Here is a 16,372-nt window from a genome sequence, read left to right on the forward strand (position 1 = left end):
ATGAACGACTAGAGCTGCATCACATTCACTGTTAATATCAAACAATCACATTAAACACAATTGAGAAGTACAAACACATCTGAATCGACTGCTTGTTTGGGTGGTCTACTCACGCGAAAGGTGGCGAATGAGGCGACGGTCTCGAGCAGATTGATAGCCCCAAATGCTGGCTCGGTGCCGCACTTCGAACTCGGCCCGAGTCTGCCATGGCACGTTCTCCGTAAGCTCCCACGTGAGATCGTTGAACCCCTCCCATTGCACGAGGTAAAGCACGAGCGTATAAATGGACCGCTTTGCCCACAAGTGACGCACTTCATATCTGTCCTCGGGAGCTTCTTTGCCAGCGCCAGCCGGCCACCACCCCGAATTAGAACGCTGTCGTCTACTTCAAATCAGCGTCGAGGTCAGACGGGGCGGTAGTCACGATGGCGCGCTACGTAGTTCGCCGTAAGAAAGCGTTAGCCTGACAAAGGATCAAAGCCAGAGGCGTGTCGTTGGTGAGTGTTGCGTGTCACCATGTTTGCTGCTGAGTTCTTGACGTGAAGAGGTCTAAAAGAAGAATGAAGTTGTCTTCGCTTTGAACTTCTACTCAGGTGCCTGTGTACCGCATCGCAAATAGCAGCGGAACATCCCATAAAGTAACCACTCTCGATGTTAATCTCGAGCCATATATTTTATATTTTTGTGCACCTGTTAACTATAAAATTTAAATTCTTGAAAAACAGCAGTGTACATAATGTGACTTTACATAACCTGCAAAATAATAAATTCGTTTCAAAATCATCGATTTAAGTTTGCGGTCGTTATTTTACTTTCAGTTTGTTTTTTTTGGGGGGGGGGGGGGGTCTGAAGTTGATGCCAAGGTCAAAACAACTTCAACCGAATTTCTGAAGTGTTAGCACTTACATGAACTACCTGTCGAAAACAGTATGTCGATAACCTACAAGACACGACCTTGTTCTATCAAAATGTCGGGCTCGATTCGACTTCTTTGAGGCTGCGAAAACTTTATGGGGTCGGGAAAAGTCGTCTCAAGGGTAGGCAGTGGTGGTATTGCATGTTAATCTACCGTGGCCTAAACATTCATCTGTTAGTCGAGTACGCCTAAAGCACCTGTACTACTATCGCCGCTACCAGCGGGTTAGTAGTAGGGCCGCCGCCACGCTGCCACGCCTGGTGGAGCGGCTGGCCCCGAGATGCCGGCTAATGATAATTCTACTCTGCAGCCGCTTAGTGTCTTATCAGCTCGAGCAGCAACGCAGGGTACCCGCCAGGACCACGATAGCGCGGTGCGCAAATTTGAAGCATTTTTGAGGCTCGAGCACCGGTTCTCGTATGATGATGGTAGTGATGTGGATGTGGAGAATGTGGAGAATGCTGGACACCTGAAGTATTTGAGCTCCATCCGGGTCGTGGTGGAAAGGTAAACGGGTACAACACTTTTTAGGGAGAACCCTCTATGGTACCATCAGCTTCGTGCATCGCAAGAGAAAGACCTTAAAAAAAGTGCCTCCTGGAACTGCACCAGCTAATCGAGCTCCGATGATAACACCTGAGGATCTCCGTATCATTCGAAACGCGCTATTTGCCGAAAAAACTGTTCTAGCGATAAAAACCAGGACGCTGGCGAACGTTCAGTGGTCTGTGAAGGGGAGAATATCCGATATAGTCGGCCTAGATTTTGGTGACATTCAATGAGTGGACGATGCTATGCTTTGCCAGATCGTGCGAAAAACGTTAGCTAAGGAGCAAGCGTTATCTTTGGTATGCTCCTCATAGTCTTGCCGTCCAAATTGTTTCCGACCCGTACAACGCATCCTTCCGACTTTTCCTCCTAGTTGAAGCTAGTGGAGTCTCGAATCGTGAAGCCAGCCACATCAACGGCACTCACTAGCGGTTGTTTGACTGCGAACCAGCTCACCCGTGGGCTAAGGTCGCATTCTGCCCGCCGCGGAGCAGCAACGCGAGTGGCATCGAATCGTGGCATACATCTAGCTGATGTAGCCAACCGAAGAAACTGGAGTATGGACCAGATGATGAAGTTGTTTGCATATATTACGTCTAGGACCAGCAGTGATTTAAAAGTCGGGCATTGCTTTATCGAGCTGAATGGTTGGTACACGCGCCGCAGCTCGCACCTGGAGCGACCACTGTGGTTGATGAGTCTGTAGTTCAGTAAAAAATGCAATGGGCCTTTTTGTTATGTATGTGGACCAGTTGAGAGCGGCGAAGTTTATATCTACGCTGGCAGCATCCCTGATTTTGAAAATGAGGACACTGCGCAGATCTTGGAGGGACGCTTCAACTTCATCTACGGAGACGCGCACGGCGTCACGTATCTTTTGGACCCTCGCTATCCTGAGCGTGGCATGGACAAGAACACGCTGGCGCAAGTGAACGGCTTTGTCGTCGCCTGAGACAGTAGGGCTCTACGGCTGTAAAGTTGGTGAAGTATCTTGGCATGAGTCGGGACACGTCGAGGGAGGCGAAGCTCATGAAGGGCAAGAAGCGGGCGATTCTCGAGTATTGGCGCGTAATGTTTCGGTCCCCTCTTACGCGAGCTTGCGCTTGTCGTGTTCTCTGCAGCCTGTTCCGGTGCGACCGCAGAGCGAAACGTCTCCGCCCAACAACTTCGTACACTCGCAGGCTTGTAACCGCGCCAGGGACCCGATCGTCCAGAATTTGGTCTTCACATTTTTCAAAACGAAGAACTTCGACGACTAAAACACAAGCCCTCCTACGACATGGTTGAAGATCTGGCGAGCGCAAGATTGGAGGTCAAATCGAATGCTAACGAGGACAGCGGCTATGAGTACTACTAACCCGCTGGTAGCGGCGATAGTAGTACAGGTGCTTTAGGCGTACTCGACTAACAGATGAATGTTTAGGCCACGGTAGATTAACATGCAATACCACCACTGCCTACCCTTGAGACGGCTTTTCCCGACCCCATAAAGTTTTCGCAGCCTCAAAGAAGTCGAATCGAGCCCGACATTTTGATAGAACAAGGTCGTGTCTTGTAGGTTATCGACATACTGTTTTCGACAGGTAGTTCATGTAAGTGCTAACACTTCAGAAATTCGGTTGAAGTTGTTTTGACCTTGGCATCAACTTCAGACCCCCCCCCCAAAAAAAAAAAAAACTGAAAGTAAAATAACGACCGCAAGCTTAAATCGATGATTTTGAAACGAATTTATTATTTTGCAGGTTATGTAAAGTCACATTATGTACACTGCTGTTTTTCAAGAATTTAAATTTTATAGTTAACAGGTGCACAAAAATATAAAATATATGGCTCGAGATTAACATCGAGAGTGGTTACTTTATGGGATGTTCCGCTGCTATTTGCGATGCGGTACACAGGCACCTGAGTAGAAGTTCAAAGCGAAGACAACTTCATTCTTCTTTTAGACCTCTTCACGTCAAGAACTCAGCAGCAAACATGGTGACACGCAACACCCACCAACGACACGCCTCTGGCTTTGATCCTTTGTCAGGCTAACGCTTTCTTACGGCGAACTACGTAGCGCGCCATCGTGACTACCGCCCCGTCTGACCTCGACGCTGATTTGAAGTAGACGACAGCGTTCTAATTCGGGGTGGTGGCCGGCTGGCGCTGGCAAAGAAGCTCCCGAGGACAGATATGAAGTGCGTCACTTGTGGGCAAAGCGGTCCATTTATACGCTCGTGCTTTACCTCGTGCAATGGGAGGGGTTCAACGATCTCACGTGGGAGCTTACGGAGAACGTGCCATGGCAGACTCGGGCCGAGTTCGAAGTGCGGCACCGAGCCAGCATTTGGGGCTATCAATCTGCTCGAGACCGTCGCCTCATTCGCCACCTTTCGCGTGAGTAGACCACCCAAACAAGCAGTCGATTCAGATGTGTTTGTACTTCTCAATTGTGTTTAATGTGATTGTTTGATATTAACAGTGAATGTGATGCAGCTCTAGTCGTTCATTTTGGGAACCAACCACTTGGTCAAGTTGGTGAGCAGATACATGACAAAGTATACAACAAGTTCAACGGGATCGACCTACCAGCGGTCAGAGATGCCACGCAGCTTCTGGATGGAATTAGGAGCGATGAACTTGACGAGACCAAGATCCTCCCTCTGCTCGATATCGGCGATTTCGCCATTGCAGAGGTCTCAATCCAGCACATCCTCGACTACGTTTACTATAAGGACGGTGGGTTGCTACAAAAAAACTACAGGCTTTCCAAGATGGAGTTATTTATTGTGTTGACTTGGAAGGCACTGTCTAAGTTTACTACTATATCGCTAGAAGGGTCGCAGGATAACGTATGTAGCCCCGCAGTACATTTGCGTTGTTCGCACTGCAAGCACGACACACCAGCCAATGGCAGCTAAACATCCCGTCATCTTCCACTGGATCTTGAATATTACTTGTTAATCCTTGCTAAATGTCCGTTAAAAAAGCGCAAAGCAGTTGCATCATAGAGTGGACATACTTTCGTTATCTGAGCTAGACAATATCCAACCTAACGCTAGAAATCTCTTAGCACTGGAGCTGGAAGAGAGTGCCATGACAGCGGTATAGTCCAGCGTGGGGCTAAACAGCAAAACAAAAAGCGCAAAGCCGCAAACGTAGCTGGGATAGTAGCGGGGGGGGGGGGGGCTAGCATGTATAGCATGTAGACGCAGTAGCGCGGGCAGCGGCGCCGCCGTAACGCAGCGTCCTGACCACGGTAAATCACCACTGATCAATGCCCACTAGCAGGATCCAGGCAAAAATTGACTCCGTAACACCGCCCGTTGCTCTCAACAATCATGATACGAGATCTACAGCAGCATCACACTAACCGTATAGGGGAGACACATTAAGGCATACTCAAGCACCGCTAAAACACCTTTAATAATTGGCCATGACGACGCAGCTTCCACCGTGGTAACACTTGCCTTCTGTACCGTCGTTTGGTAGAATGAAGGCAAAGAGTAAAATGCCCCTGCTTAAGTCACAACTTTCATTTAGGTTGAGTATTGAAAGATGTGATGCCACCCTCATTGCATCGTGAGCCTGTCGGGGCAAGTACAGGGATAGGAATTTCACCCCCCCCCCCCCCCCGAAAAAAAAAATAAATAATAATAATTGGGGTCGAAGTCCCCACTTACATTGACTTAATCCCTCAGGGGTAGAGGAGACATCTGTACTGGGGACTCACCTTAAACCGAACTCAAATGTTACTTGGTTTAAGATACATTTGTCTTTATTCCAAGGGGTCCTAGTTCTATAATCAACAAGTTGGTGTTAGTTGTACTACTATAGTTAGTAAAGTGGAGATATAAAATTTGGCATTAGTACCGGCTAAATACCAATCAGCTTGAAATTACCGGTGTCTCGAAATCAAGGTGCGGACTGCGTACTGCGGATCTGCGAGCGCTCATTCACGTCAGCAAGATGTGGGGCATGAACAGTTATATAATAAGTATGGTAGTATAACCAAGAAGCGACTGGTGTGCCGCATGTGCGGCGCGCCCAAGTCGCTTCCGGAATCAGTTTGTTAGAATGAGGTCCCCAAAGGCTCTGTAAAGGTTTAAGTGTAAAGTGTACCCGCTGGCATTAAGGCGCTTTCCCATTGGTTAAGGGAGAGCCAATCATAGGAGCCAATCAGGGGGCGCCCTGTTGGCGACTGCTCGTGTGGTGATGGTTTGACGGTATTCGGAGAGAGCTCACTTCGCCTTTTGCCAACGACTGAGCACTATTCTATTAGAGGGCATTAAGAGATAAATAAAGCTTAAGTTTGACTAACCGCAACTGAGTTTTAACATTTCAAGTACTGAATGCTCGAAAATGGTCAAGGCCAACCGAGCTACCTTCGCGGGGCTTAAGTTCAATGGGGACCCGAACGACTTCCAGCGATGGAAAGACGCCGTGGTCGCACATCTCGCGAACAACACCAACAGCCTCGAGGTCTCTGAGATTCAAGCCGGGAGGACCGCGCCCCGTCACGGGTTCCAGGATTTGCTCCTGGGCCCTGCCCATATCGTGGATCCATGACCAGATGCTCCCGATGCTGCTCGCAATCAGGTGGCTCTGCTGGGCGAGGTGGATTCCTACATAAAGGACATCTTCAACCAGACCCTGCCTCATTCATACATGAATCAGCTGAGTACACCACTCTCCGCGCAAACGGTTGCGGCGTTTTGGCAGCAACTTGAGGTTGACCTTGGGAAGTGCGTCGCTATGGGCATGGTGGAGTTGATCATGGAATTTTAGAAAACCATGACTGATGATTTCAAATCCGTAGGCGAGCTCTTTCATTTGCTGCGCAACGTGAGAAACCGGCTGAACCGCCAAGGGCAAGAAACTCTACGTGTGCACTTTGCTGCCAAGTCGGCTGATGGTTGGGATGGTGCTTGCACTACTACCGGGCTATCTTTGGGGACCTAGCATCACCTTCTCGCAGGAGGAATTCACCCTGGAGAAAATTGAAACAAAGATGAGCTTAATCTTCGGCAATAAGAGTAAGATCGAGATTGAGGCGATGGACAAGACGACTCAGCGCCCGGTTGAGATCCCGGTCAACTACGCTGCCAGAGGAATGGCTAGCACAAAGAAGGGACCGATGAAGAAGTCTGACAAGCGCAAGGCGATGCCTCTGCCGATGGACGATGAGCGCGTGAACGCCTTCTTCTACTACAACGGCGTGCACAACACATGAACGGACCACCCATCGTGGTGGTCGTAAATGTATGTGGCCATTGGTGTACCTTACGCCAAGGTCGAGGAAGTGTTCAAACCTCTAACAGACATCGCATCTGTTAGAGTAACAACTGACTGTAGCCACTTGTGCGTGTAACCCCGTTTCAACATCCCCCCGTCAAGGTTAGACGTACCGGTCCCGGCACGTCAACCACCATTGACCGCTTGGTCAATGCGTGACGTTGAAGAGAGCGCTCTCGTTATGGAACGAGCGCGTCGAAGTTGAAGCCCTCTGGCGCAGCAGCGGAGAACCTCTCTGCTGCTGAGTAGCATGCGCGGCAACGTGCGACGCGCGTCGCGCGTCGCTGCTGCGGGGGCAGGCACCTATATCTGCCCTCGAAGTGTCTTCGGGCGCTGCTGTTAACAGCAGCGCTCGTATGACGTTCCAGTATGTAGCGCATGGTTTGCTTCGTATGCCCTCACCAAGTCTGGAACGTCTTGGAGCAAGACGTTCCGTGACTCCCATGTATTTTGGTTGGGAGGCAATCCTCTCCAACGAATTCGATAACGAACCGGCTGCCGGTTCGTTTTCGGGATACTATGGTTCACAATACGTTCAACAATCCAGCGTGTTGAGCCGCGGGCGTCGCGGATCGGAGGCGGCGATGGTGGGAACACGCCCCCGGTATGGTCAACCTGGGGTTGACCTTGGCCCGACGCTCGAGGAGCAGGTTGCTGCTGTGGAACAGCATCAGAGCCGGGAGTTCACCGCTCTGAAGCAGGAGGTGGCGATCCTGAGAGCTCAAGCCGCTCAGGGTTCGCAGACGGCATCGGACATCTCTGTCGACGTGGGAGGTTGCGTCGCACGCTTGGCCCAGCGCGTAAACGCGCTGGAGCAGAGATTCGCTCCCGCTGGTGTGACGCGGTGTCGATCCCTAAATTCGGGTGAATGCACCTGGACCTGGGAAGTTCCAATGATGTGGAGCTTGGTGATACTGGATGATTTGGAGTCTCCTATAAAAACAAGGGTAATGTCTGCGAATGGACGCTGAATCCCGGAAGATAGATCAATGTGGCCGAGTTGATCCCGTTCCATGCAGTGCAACGGAATGCGAGCGATCCTCCCCAGTATATCTAAGTACAGCAGAACTCGACTCTGGCTTACAACCTGGGAGCTGAGGCACTTCTCAGATTCCCCGTTGTTTTCCCGGAATAACGATTCCCAGACTTCGCGTTCCCAGACTTACCTCCCACAAAATTTCAAGAACGACCTCGGCTTGAGGCGTTCCGAGGTTCCAAACCCAAGAACACTTGGTTTCACTATGGCATCTTCCAAGATCCTAGGTGTACCCAACAACTCCGAGAAGGTATCCAGTTTGGCGACCCTTCAAGGCCAGACCAACACTCCGCAGAAAGATCGCAGTCTCCGAAGAGTCGCTTAGGAAAGATTTTGTCTGCATGTGACCTTTAACCAAACAGAGTTCGTTTTGCTTCGAAGGGCACAAGTGCTTCTTTCACAGCCTGGAAGGCCGTTCTCCACGACAAAATTCAAAGTACTTTAGGTAAGTGATCCACTGCTTCGGCCTGGAGGTGAGCATATCTATTCCATATCTGTATATTTGGCGGATTGCAGACCGTCTTTGCTGTATACTGCGGTCTATTGGGCCTGTGTCGAACTGAAGAAGTTGGCGACAGGGTAGATCGTTTCCTCTCTCCGAGAGGTGGTGCGCGTCCCCAAGATTGATCAAGTGTCTTGGATTTGGACCAGTTGACTTGTGTTTTGGCCTTAGCCTTGGGCCTAGAGAAAGAAGAGAGGGCAAAGAAGTATTTGTGTGATTGTATAACGTGTATAACTCTATTTGGGTTGGATTGTTCTAGCGTTAGCTCGGCGTAGCTGTCTGATTCACGGGGTCGATACTAACCTCCTGGTGAAAAGAACCGCTACCCAAGGGATACACATCGTGCGCCTGACCAACAGCGTGTACTGGACAACACACACCCTGTGCCAGCCGAGACGGATCCAAAGCTCGCGTAGCCTGACGTCTGTCAAGGAGGGCCTATAACTGTTTTCTGGGAGAAAACACCGCATCGCATCGTCACACTGGGGCTTCCGCTTCGGGCCAGCCGAGCTAGGTGGCTCGTGCTGCCGGTATGGCTTCAGCCGCTGACGTAAAAGGTCGGATGGAGGCGCATGCTAGATGGAATATCTAGCGTGTAGGCGTTGCCATGCCGTGCCAACACCGTGATCGGCCCGATGAAGCGCGGAGCGAGCTGGCTCGCCCCGAAGTCGGAAACTGCATGTTTAGGCAGGTTTTGAGTTGCTAACAAAACCAATGAACCATTCTTGAATTCATTAGTGTTGCTCCTACCAACATTGTCTGCGTTCAGCTTCTGTCGGTCGACAGAAGCTGCAATAGCGTCTTGGACAAACCGAATGACGGCTTGTCTGCGCTGCACGAAGTTGATTGCGTCCGAGCTGAACTCGTTCAGCTCGTTTCTAGCAGTAGGCCCGGCCTCTGCGTTTGTCTTCGTGGTGTATGTGCCCTGCACAGACACGTTCTTCTTCTTCTTCTTGCTCTTGCCGGCGTCTGTGCAGGGCACAGACGCGTGCTTCTTCTTCTTGCGCGTAGTCGCGGCTGACACTGTGCAAGTGTCAGCGCCATTCTGCGGCTGTTGCGTTGCAGTCGGAGATCCTCCCCCACTTAAGGAAGGAGCCACCATCCCGAGTAGACTCGGGAGGCGAGGGTGCCTCATGGCATTCACGTAGAACGGCGTATGCCCAGTCGAGGCATGCACCGAGTTGTTGATAGTGAACTCCGCCATCAGCAGGCACTCGCTCCAGTGATAGAACGAGTGAGTGTAGCTCTTAAGCACGTCTACGAGCACGCGGTTCACGCGCTCGGTCTGCCCGTCCGTCTGTGGATGGTCCGCAGTCGACATCGAAAGTTGACTCCCAAGAAGTGTAAACACGTCTTGCCAAAGGTGTGCAGTGAAGCGCGGGTCTCGATCCGACACAATGTCGATCGGCATGCCATGGTGTTTGAACACCATGTCAACGAACAGACGCGCCGTCTGCTTCGCAGTCACTTCAGCGGATACCGCAGCAAGATGTACCATCTTGCTGAAGCGGTCAACAAAGATCACAACGCCTGTGTTCCCCTGGCTGTCCGGGGGAAGACCGAACACGAAGTCCAAAGACATGGACTGCCAACACTCTCGTGGCGTTGGTAGTGACTGCAAGGGAGCCTGCGCGAAAGGCGCAGGCTTCACACGTTGACAAACCTCGCAAGCACAGACGTACTTGCGCACCCATTTATACTGATGGGCCCAGTAGAAGTCACGCGTGAGAAGAAGGTATGTCTTCTCACGGCCCGGATGCCCCGCAGTCGGTGCATCGTGATACTCGTACATGATCCTGAGGCGCAGGTCATGGTCATTGGGCACGCCAACGCGGTCCGTGTTGTCGTCGACTGCACTGTAGAGTAATAACCCGTCGGGCACCCGGTAACGGTGTGCACGAGCACGAAGATGCTTCGGCAGCTTCTGACGAGCTTTGTCAGAAGGCGCTGAGCCGTAGGCCAGCAAGAGCTTCGCGTCCGCGTCGTGCGCGAACGCGACCTTCACGTCGTCCAACAGTGACGCCGTCGGGGTGCTCGATCGCATGGCGTCAATGGCATTGACGTCGGCATCAGCCGTGGCGTAGTCAGGTCGACGCGAGAGCGCGTCGGCCACCACATTGAGTCTTCCGGGTTTGTATTCAACCCGGAAGTTATACTCTGCGAAGAATGAGAGTCATCTCGCCATCCGTTGCGAGATGGGCGGTGACTTCACAGCCGTCCGCAGCGACGCGTGGTCCGTATAGACCACGAACGGTTTGCTTCCAAGTAGATACACTTGGAACTTCGCGAGTGCGTACTTCATGGCAAGGAGTTCCTTGTCATGCACCGGGTAGTTGCGCTCAGCTGGCTTCGGCTGACGCGATTGGTAATAGACCACACGATCACGACCCTCGTGATCGTGCTGCATCAACGCACATCCGATTGCGAAGTCGGATGCGTCACACACAACGTGGAACGGGTGATCTTGGTCAGCCACTACCAAGATCGGCGCCTCAGTCAAGCCCTGCTTGACTGCATCGAAGGCCTGCTGACACTCAGCAGCCCAATTCCACTCGGCGTCCTTCTTCAGGAGCTGTGACAGCGGGCTAATCGTGCCCGCATAGTCCTTCACATACTTGCACAAGTACGTCGTCAAGCCAAGGAACTGCCGCAGTTCCTTGACGTTCGACGGCGTCGGCCACTCATTGATCCCTTTGACCTTCTCAGGGTCAGGGCGGACACCGTTCTTCCCAACGAGACACCCGAGCACGGGTATCTCGCTCGCCCCGAAGATGCACTTCTTCAGGTTTGCATAGAGCTTTTGCTTGCACATGAGCGCAAGCAGCTTCCGGAGATGCACTTTGTGCATATCAACATCGCTCATCCCGTCCGCAGCCCGGCTGTGGACGAACACATCGTCGAAGTAGCTCGGTACGAAGTCGCGCACCGAGCGCAACAAGTGCGTCACGCACCTGTTGAAGGTCGCAGGGGAGTTCTTCAGACCCTGTGGCATCACTAGCCACTCCCAGAGTATGCCGCTCGGCGTGCTCACTGCCGTGAGAGGGATATCGCTCTCACGCATGAGGATCTGATAGAACCCATCGCGCAGATCAAGAGCACTGTAGATAGTGCTCCTGGCCATCGAATCGATGATAACATCTTTTCGCGGTATCGGTGTCTGCGCCGGTATCGTCGCATCGTTCAGCTTGTTGTACGCATGAACGATGCGCCAGCCGCCCTGTGGCTTCTTGACACATATCGTCGGAGCACTGTGCGGGGATTTCGATTCCCGCACTTGTCCAGCTTTGCGACGACTTTCGAAGAAGTCGTCGATCGCTTTGACCTGCTCTCGCGGCAGTGGCCACTGCCGCGTGACACAGTACTTCGTGCCCGGCACGAGATCAATCTCGTGCTGGATTCCCTTGTCCTGCGGAAGCTCCGCAGGAATCTCTTCCGGAAGTACGTCCGCGTACTCCCGTAAGATCTCGTAGTAGGGACTCGTCTTCAGCGAGCCCCAGCTCTGCTCCTCAAAGCGCTCCTTCTTAGTCTTCGCACTGAGTGTCCTCGCTCTCAGTGGTGGTCTCCATGAAGAACTGCCTCAGTTCTTCATTCTCGCTCTTCGTTCTCTCGGCGTCCGAGAGAATGCATATTTGCTCGATGCGTCCATCGTGCAAGTCACGCGCGAAGCGCTTCCAGCTCATGACTGGAAGCGAAGTCAACTCCGACGCTTGCGTCGGAGGGTTAGTGAGAGTCATCTCCCTGTACCGGAACCCGGCACAGGTACGCGTCAAGACGTTCAACGTCTCAACGTCCGGCTTCTCAGCCTCCGTCTGCCCGGCAGACATTCCTTGTAGCGTCTCGGCCCCAGGCCGAGACTTGCGCAGCGACCTTCGCATGCGCCGTCTTCTTGTTTTGCGGAGCCCGGCTCCGCTTGGTTCTTGACCTCGTCCAGGCCCAGCCGTGGACGGGTGTTCTTCTTTAGTACCGCTTGCTACTGCTCGCACGCGCCCAGGGCGCTCCGGGACAGCGTCGTCAAGCGCTGTCTTGTCTGGAGAGTCGCGCGCACCTGTCGGCGCGTGCGTTGCGGCAACAGGGCCATCGCTCTCTGTTCCGCTATCGCGACCGAAGCGCACAAGGGTGCGCTTCTCCCAGTCTAGTACCGGATCATGCCGTGCAAGCCACGGCATGCCCAAGACAATGTCAAACTTATCGTCCAGGTCTAGGACGATGAAGTTTTCGACAAACGCTTGTAGTTCGTACATGAAGCGCACGCGTACCATGCGCTTCTCGGTTTTAACGATGGCACCCGTTGCCAATCGAACTTCCAACATACTTCGAGGTATAATTACCTCCTCGAAGTCAAGCCTTGATAGACTTCGCAGTCGAACAAAGTTGTTCGACGCGCCCGAATCAACCAAAGCACGAAGCGAGTTGCTCTCTCTCTCTTCGAAGCCACGTTCAAGATGACAAGGTTCGGTTTGTCATCATGCATTTTGCAGTGAGAATCACTGGGGGCTGCAGTCCTCAGTGTCGCATGTCCGAGTTGGACACGCGTGACTGCCTCACCAGTAGGGTGCCCCGCGCCTACTGGGTTCCAGCGTTTTTTGTTTGTCCGCGGCGATGCCCGGCATCGCCGCGTCGACCACCATCTCGGTGCACGGGTGCCGTGCACTCTCGGGCATAGTGACCGATCCTTCCGCAACGGAAGCATCGTACATTACTTCCTTGTTGCTGTTGATAATCAACAGCCGTTGCATTCGAGAGGTTCATTGGTTCCGGACCTCCCGCTATCGCAACCGGAGGCGATCGCAGCCTCGGCGCATTCGCATACAGCTTAGCCTGCCGCAGGCTAAACTCCTCCTGCATTGCAAGAGTAATTGCAGCTTCGAGAGTACTCGGGTACTCACGGAAGAGATAGGTCTTCACAGGCCCATTTCGAAGTCATTTCATGATCGTGACAACCTTAGTCGCCTCGTCTATCGGGTTGGTCACAATGTTCGAGACCAAATACCGTGCTCTCTGCGCGTAAGCATGGACATCATGCTAACCCTGCTGTAGGTCGAGGAACTCTGCCCTCGACCGGAACTCGTTTTGCGGGAGCTCAAATGCTTGTCTGAGCTCCTCCTTGAAACCCTCGTACGTGCCGAAGCACGTAGGATCAGAGAGTCGGCGTCCATACGCCCAACTTCTCGCTCGTCCGCCAAGACATGACATGGCGAACGCAACCTTGGACAACGGGTCGACGATACGTCGAGCCGCAATGGCAGTGTCGAGTTCGACAAGCCACCGGAGGAGAGGCTCGCCTTCTCTTCCGACATAGTTGCTCACGTTTAGCTTCAACGATTGCTCGCGCGGTGTCGTCCCCGACGCCACCGTGATAGAGGAAGCAGCATCACGCTGCTCCTTCATGATGAATCCCAGAGCAACACCGTGTTGCTCCGTCGGCGATAGTGTGCGCAGCATTGCAGCTACAGCCGCTTCTCCAATGACTGTTGACAGTCTTTGGAGTGCCTCCCACTCTGGGTCCGACAGGTGGAGGCAGTCAGCACGTGCAACATGAGTTGCAGGCGAAGTGGAGCTTTCCATGGGCACCTCCGCGCTCACGAAAAGGTTCTCGGCTCCTCGTTCGTACAGCTCCGTACGAACGTTCAGGTAGTCAGTCGTTGGACGGACTACAAAGTGCTACCAGGTGTAATGGGCCTACCTTGGCTCACTACTACGGCTTACACGTATGCGCACGTGTATGAGGAAGCGTAGGTTTCTTTTACTTGAGTTAAGTATACTCGAGATCCACGAGTATACTTTAAACAAGATAAACTCCAAGTAGCGGGTTTTGGTAAAAGATGAGAACTGCTATTTTTGTTTTATGTTTCTGACTTCCTCTAAATGTAATAATCTAAACTAGGAATCTGCCAACGGCTGGTTGGCAGGATTCTGCTAACATGCAAGTCACTCATTGGCTAAAAGATGCTGCTTTCAGCCAATTGGAATCCTAAATGTGTATGGACCACCCGTCGTGGTGGTCGTAAATGTATGTAGCCATTGGTGTACCTTACACCAAGGTCGAGGAAGTGTTCAAACCTCTAACAGACATCACATCTGTTAGAGTAACAAGCGACTGCAGCCACTTGTGCGTGTATCCCGTTACAAGTCCCCATACGAAATGGTGCACGGTAAACCACCAGACATAAGTGACCTTCACATTTGGGGAAGTATATGCTTCGCGCATGTACCTAAAGTGCGCAGCAAAGATAAGAAACTATCGGCACGAGGGATAAAGTGCAGATTCTTGGGAATGTCGGACGAGTATGTGGTAAGAAGATCCGCTCAAGAACGGTATTGATGGAACCGGATCCGTCAGTTGACCAGGTAATGGGATCCAGCAGTTGGTGACGATGCAGATGACGCAATGGTTGCTAGATGGAGTGCAGTTGCTGAATCAGGGCAGTTGAAGTTGGATCAGGCACAAGTAGTGTGGTGCACACGGATCTGGTCACCTACATTAGGAACTCCTAGATTAGGTATGGATCCGTACCAATTTATTGGTACAATAGCTGTGTTGGGATAATTAGGCAGGAAGGAGAGCCAGTAGTGGATAGGATCCAAGCCGGATGGGAAGGCTGGGTACAGGCTAACATAAATCAGAGTCGAATTGGCTTGGGAACCACACCCTTGGTCCTTAGTATTGAGATTAGTATTGGCCCATACTTTAATCAAGTGATTTGCCCCCCGCACTCGTGGCAGACTGCTGGATAGCTTGGCCAGCAGCTCGCGCCCTTCGGCCCTCGACCCCCAACTCCTCCGCTAATAGGAGGCGGCAAGCAACGTAAAGGAAAAAGGATACAACGCCCCCAACCAGGCAACAACTCCGAATCTGGTATATTACTTATCAGATCCACAAGATCTACGGCCAAGACCAAGGATCAACCTACCCAGATCTGCGTGAAGGAACCCCCACTGCGGGTCTACCCTAACATCTCCCCAAGTCCCCGCCAAGGACGTTCAAGCTCACCCCCTGCGTGTCTCGTGTCAATGAGAGAGCAGATCCAGTCCGCCGACGGGTACACAAGGTGAGCCCCTCAGCAAACTGCGGTTATCGGAGTACCCCCTCCGTTAGTCGGTGTCGGGGTGCAGTGTGTGAGTGTGGGGTCCCTGCTAATTCCAGCGGATCCACTCCACCACAAGTACAAGAGTTATCGGCTTTTGGATGTGTATAATAATCGGTTCATATACTCAAGGCACGTAATGTTCGACACACAACATGGATCTGAGATAGTGTTGCGTGCATTTGGAAAGGAACAAAATGAGGAGAATAAAGACTCTACCCCACCAGTGGGAGAGACTACACCAGGCTCAGGGCCAACCCGAATTCTGGGGAAACCAGATACAGAACAAGTGTCTGACCAAACCTTGGGAGCACCTAAGCAAAAGTGAGGGTTGGTAGAGGTAGTGGGAGCCAAGCCGGCTAAGAGACCATGCCGTGAAACACGAAAGCCTGCTAAATTTGGGGATTATGTGTGCTACCAAACCCACATGGACAGCGTTAAGCCCTGAAAATTCTCCTGATTAAGATACCAATACCCCGCAGCCTTACGGAAGCATTGCGAGGACCACATAGGAAAGGTGGAGGCGTACACTTGATCTTGAGTATGATTCCCTAATAGACAACGGTACTTGGAAGCTAGTAAAGCTGCCACCTGGGAGAAAGGCACTACTGTGTCATTGGGTACTTGTGGTGAAATACCATGCTAATGGAGTAATAGAACGCTTTAAAGCGCGACTTGTTGCTCAAGGAAATCATCAAGAACTTGGGGTTGATGTAGACGAGGTATACGTCCCAGTAGCGAGGTTTGAGTCCCTACGCCTTGTCTTAGCGATTGGCACCATTTTAGATTGCCATATCCACCAGATGGATGTTCACACAGCATTCTTGAATGGAGCCATGGATGGAGACCAGCGCATATATATGAGACAACCTCCGGACTATCATGCACCAGGGAAGGAGGGCTATGTGTGTGAACAGCAGAAAAGCATCTATGGGTTGAAGCAGGCTCCTAGAATTTGGTATCAGGTGCTGCATAAATTTTTCACATCAATGGGTTTTGTACGT

At 51.9% G+C, this 16,372-nt stretch overlaps 4 protein-coding genes across 4 annotated transcripts; all 4 read left to right on the top strand.

Moving 5' to 3' along the window:
- Positions 1–1,196: 1,196 nt before the first annotated feature.
- Positions 1,197–1,698, top strand: PHYSODRAFT_300825 (hypothetical protein; the record flags this gene model as incomplete). The annotated part of the gene is made up of 2 exons (XM_009528701.1): positions 1,197–1,423; positions 1,473–1,698. The coding sequence occupies 2 exons, from the start codon at positions 1,197–1,199 to the stop codon at positions 1,696–1,698; spliced, it is 453 nt and encodes a 150-aa protein (XP_009526996.1).
- A 2,292-nt stretch (positions 1,699–3,990) lies between these two features.
- On the top strand, positions 3,991–4,188 carry PHYSODRAFT_455997 (hypothetical protein; the record flags this gene model as incomplete). Its single annotated transcript, XM_009528702.1, has 1 exon — positions 3,991–4,188. A coding segment is annotated over one exon (198 nt), but the record flags the coding sequence as incomplete, so codon positions are not given.
- Positions 4,189–5,812: 1,624 nt separating this feature from the next.
- PHYSODRAFT_331850 (hypothetical protein) lies at positions 5,813–7,802 on the top strand (the record flags this gene model as incomplete). Its single annotated transcript, XM_009528703.1, has 5 exons — positions 5,813–6,007; positions 6,050–6,214; positions 6,321–6,668; positions 7,207–7,581; positions 7,731–7,802. The coding sequence occupies 5 exons, from the start codon at positions 5,813–5,815 to the stop codon at positions 7,800–7,802; spliced, it is 1,155 nt and encodes a 384-aa protein (XP_009526998.1).
- Positions 7,803–14,407: 6,605 nt separating this feature from the next.
- PHYSODRAFT_447143 (hypothetical protein) lies at positions 14,408–15,501 on the top strand (the record flags this gene model as incomplete). Its single annotated transcript, XM_009528704.1, has 2 exons — positions 14,408–14,572; positions 15,448–15,501. Coding segments are annotated over 2 exons (219 nt in total), but the record flags the coding sequence as incomplete, so codon positions are not given.
- Positions 15,502–16,372: the final 871 nt, after the last annotated feature.

Source organism: Phytophthora sojae (assembly GCF_000149755.1).
Source record: "Phytophthora sojae unplaced genomic scaffold PHYSOscaffold_4, whole genome shotgun sequence".
Taxonomy (NCBI): Eukaryota; Oomycota; class Peronosporomycetes; order Peronosporales; family Peronosporaceae; genus Phytophthora; species Phytophthora sojae.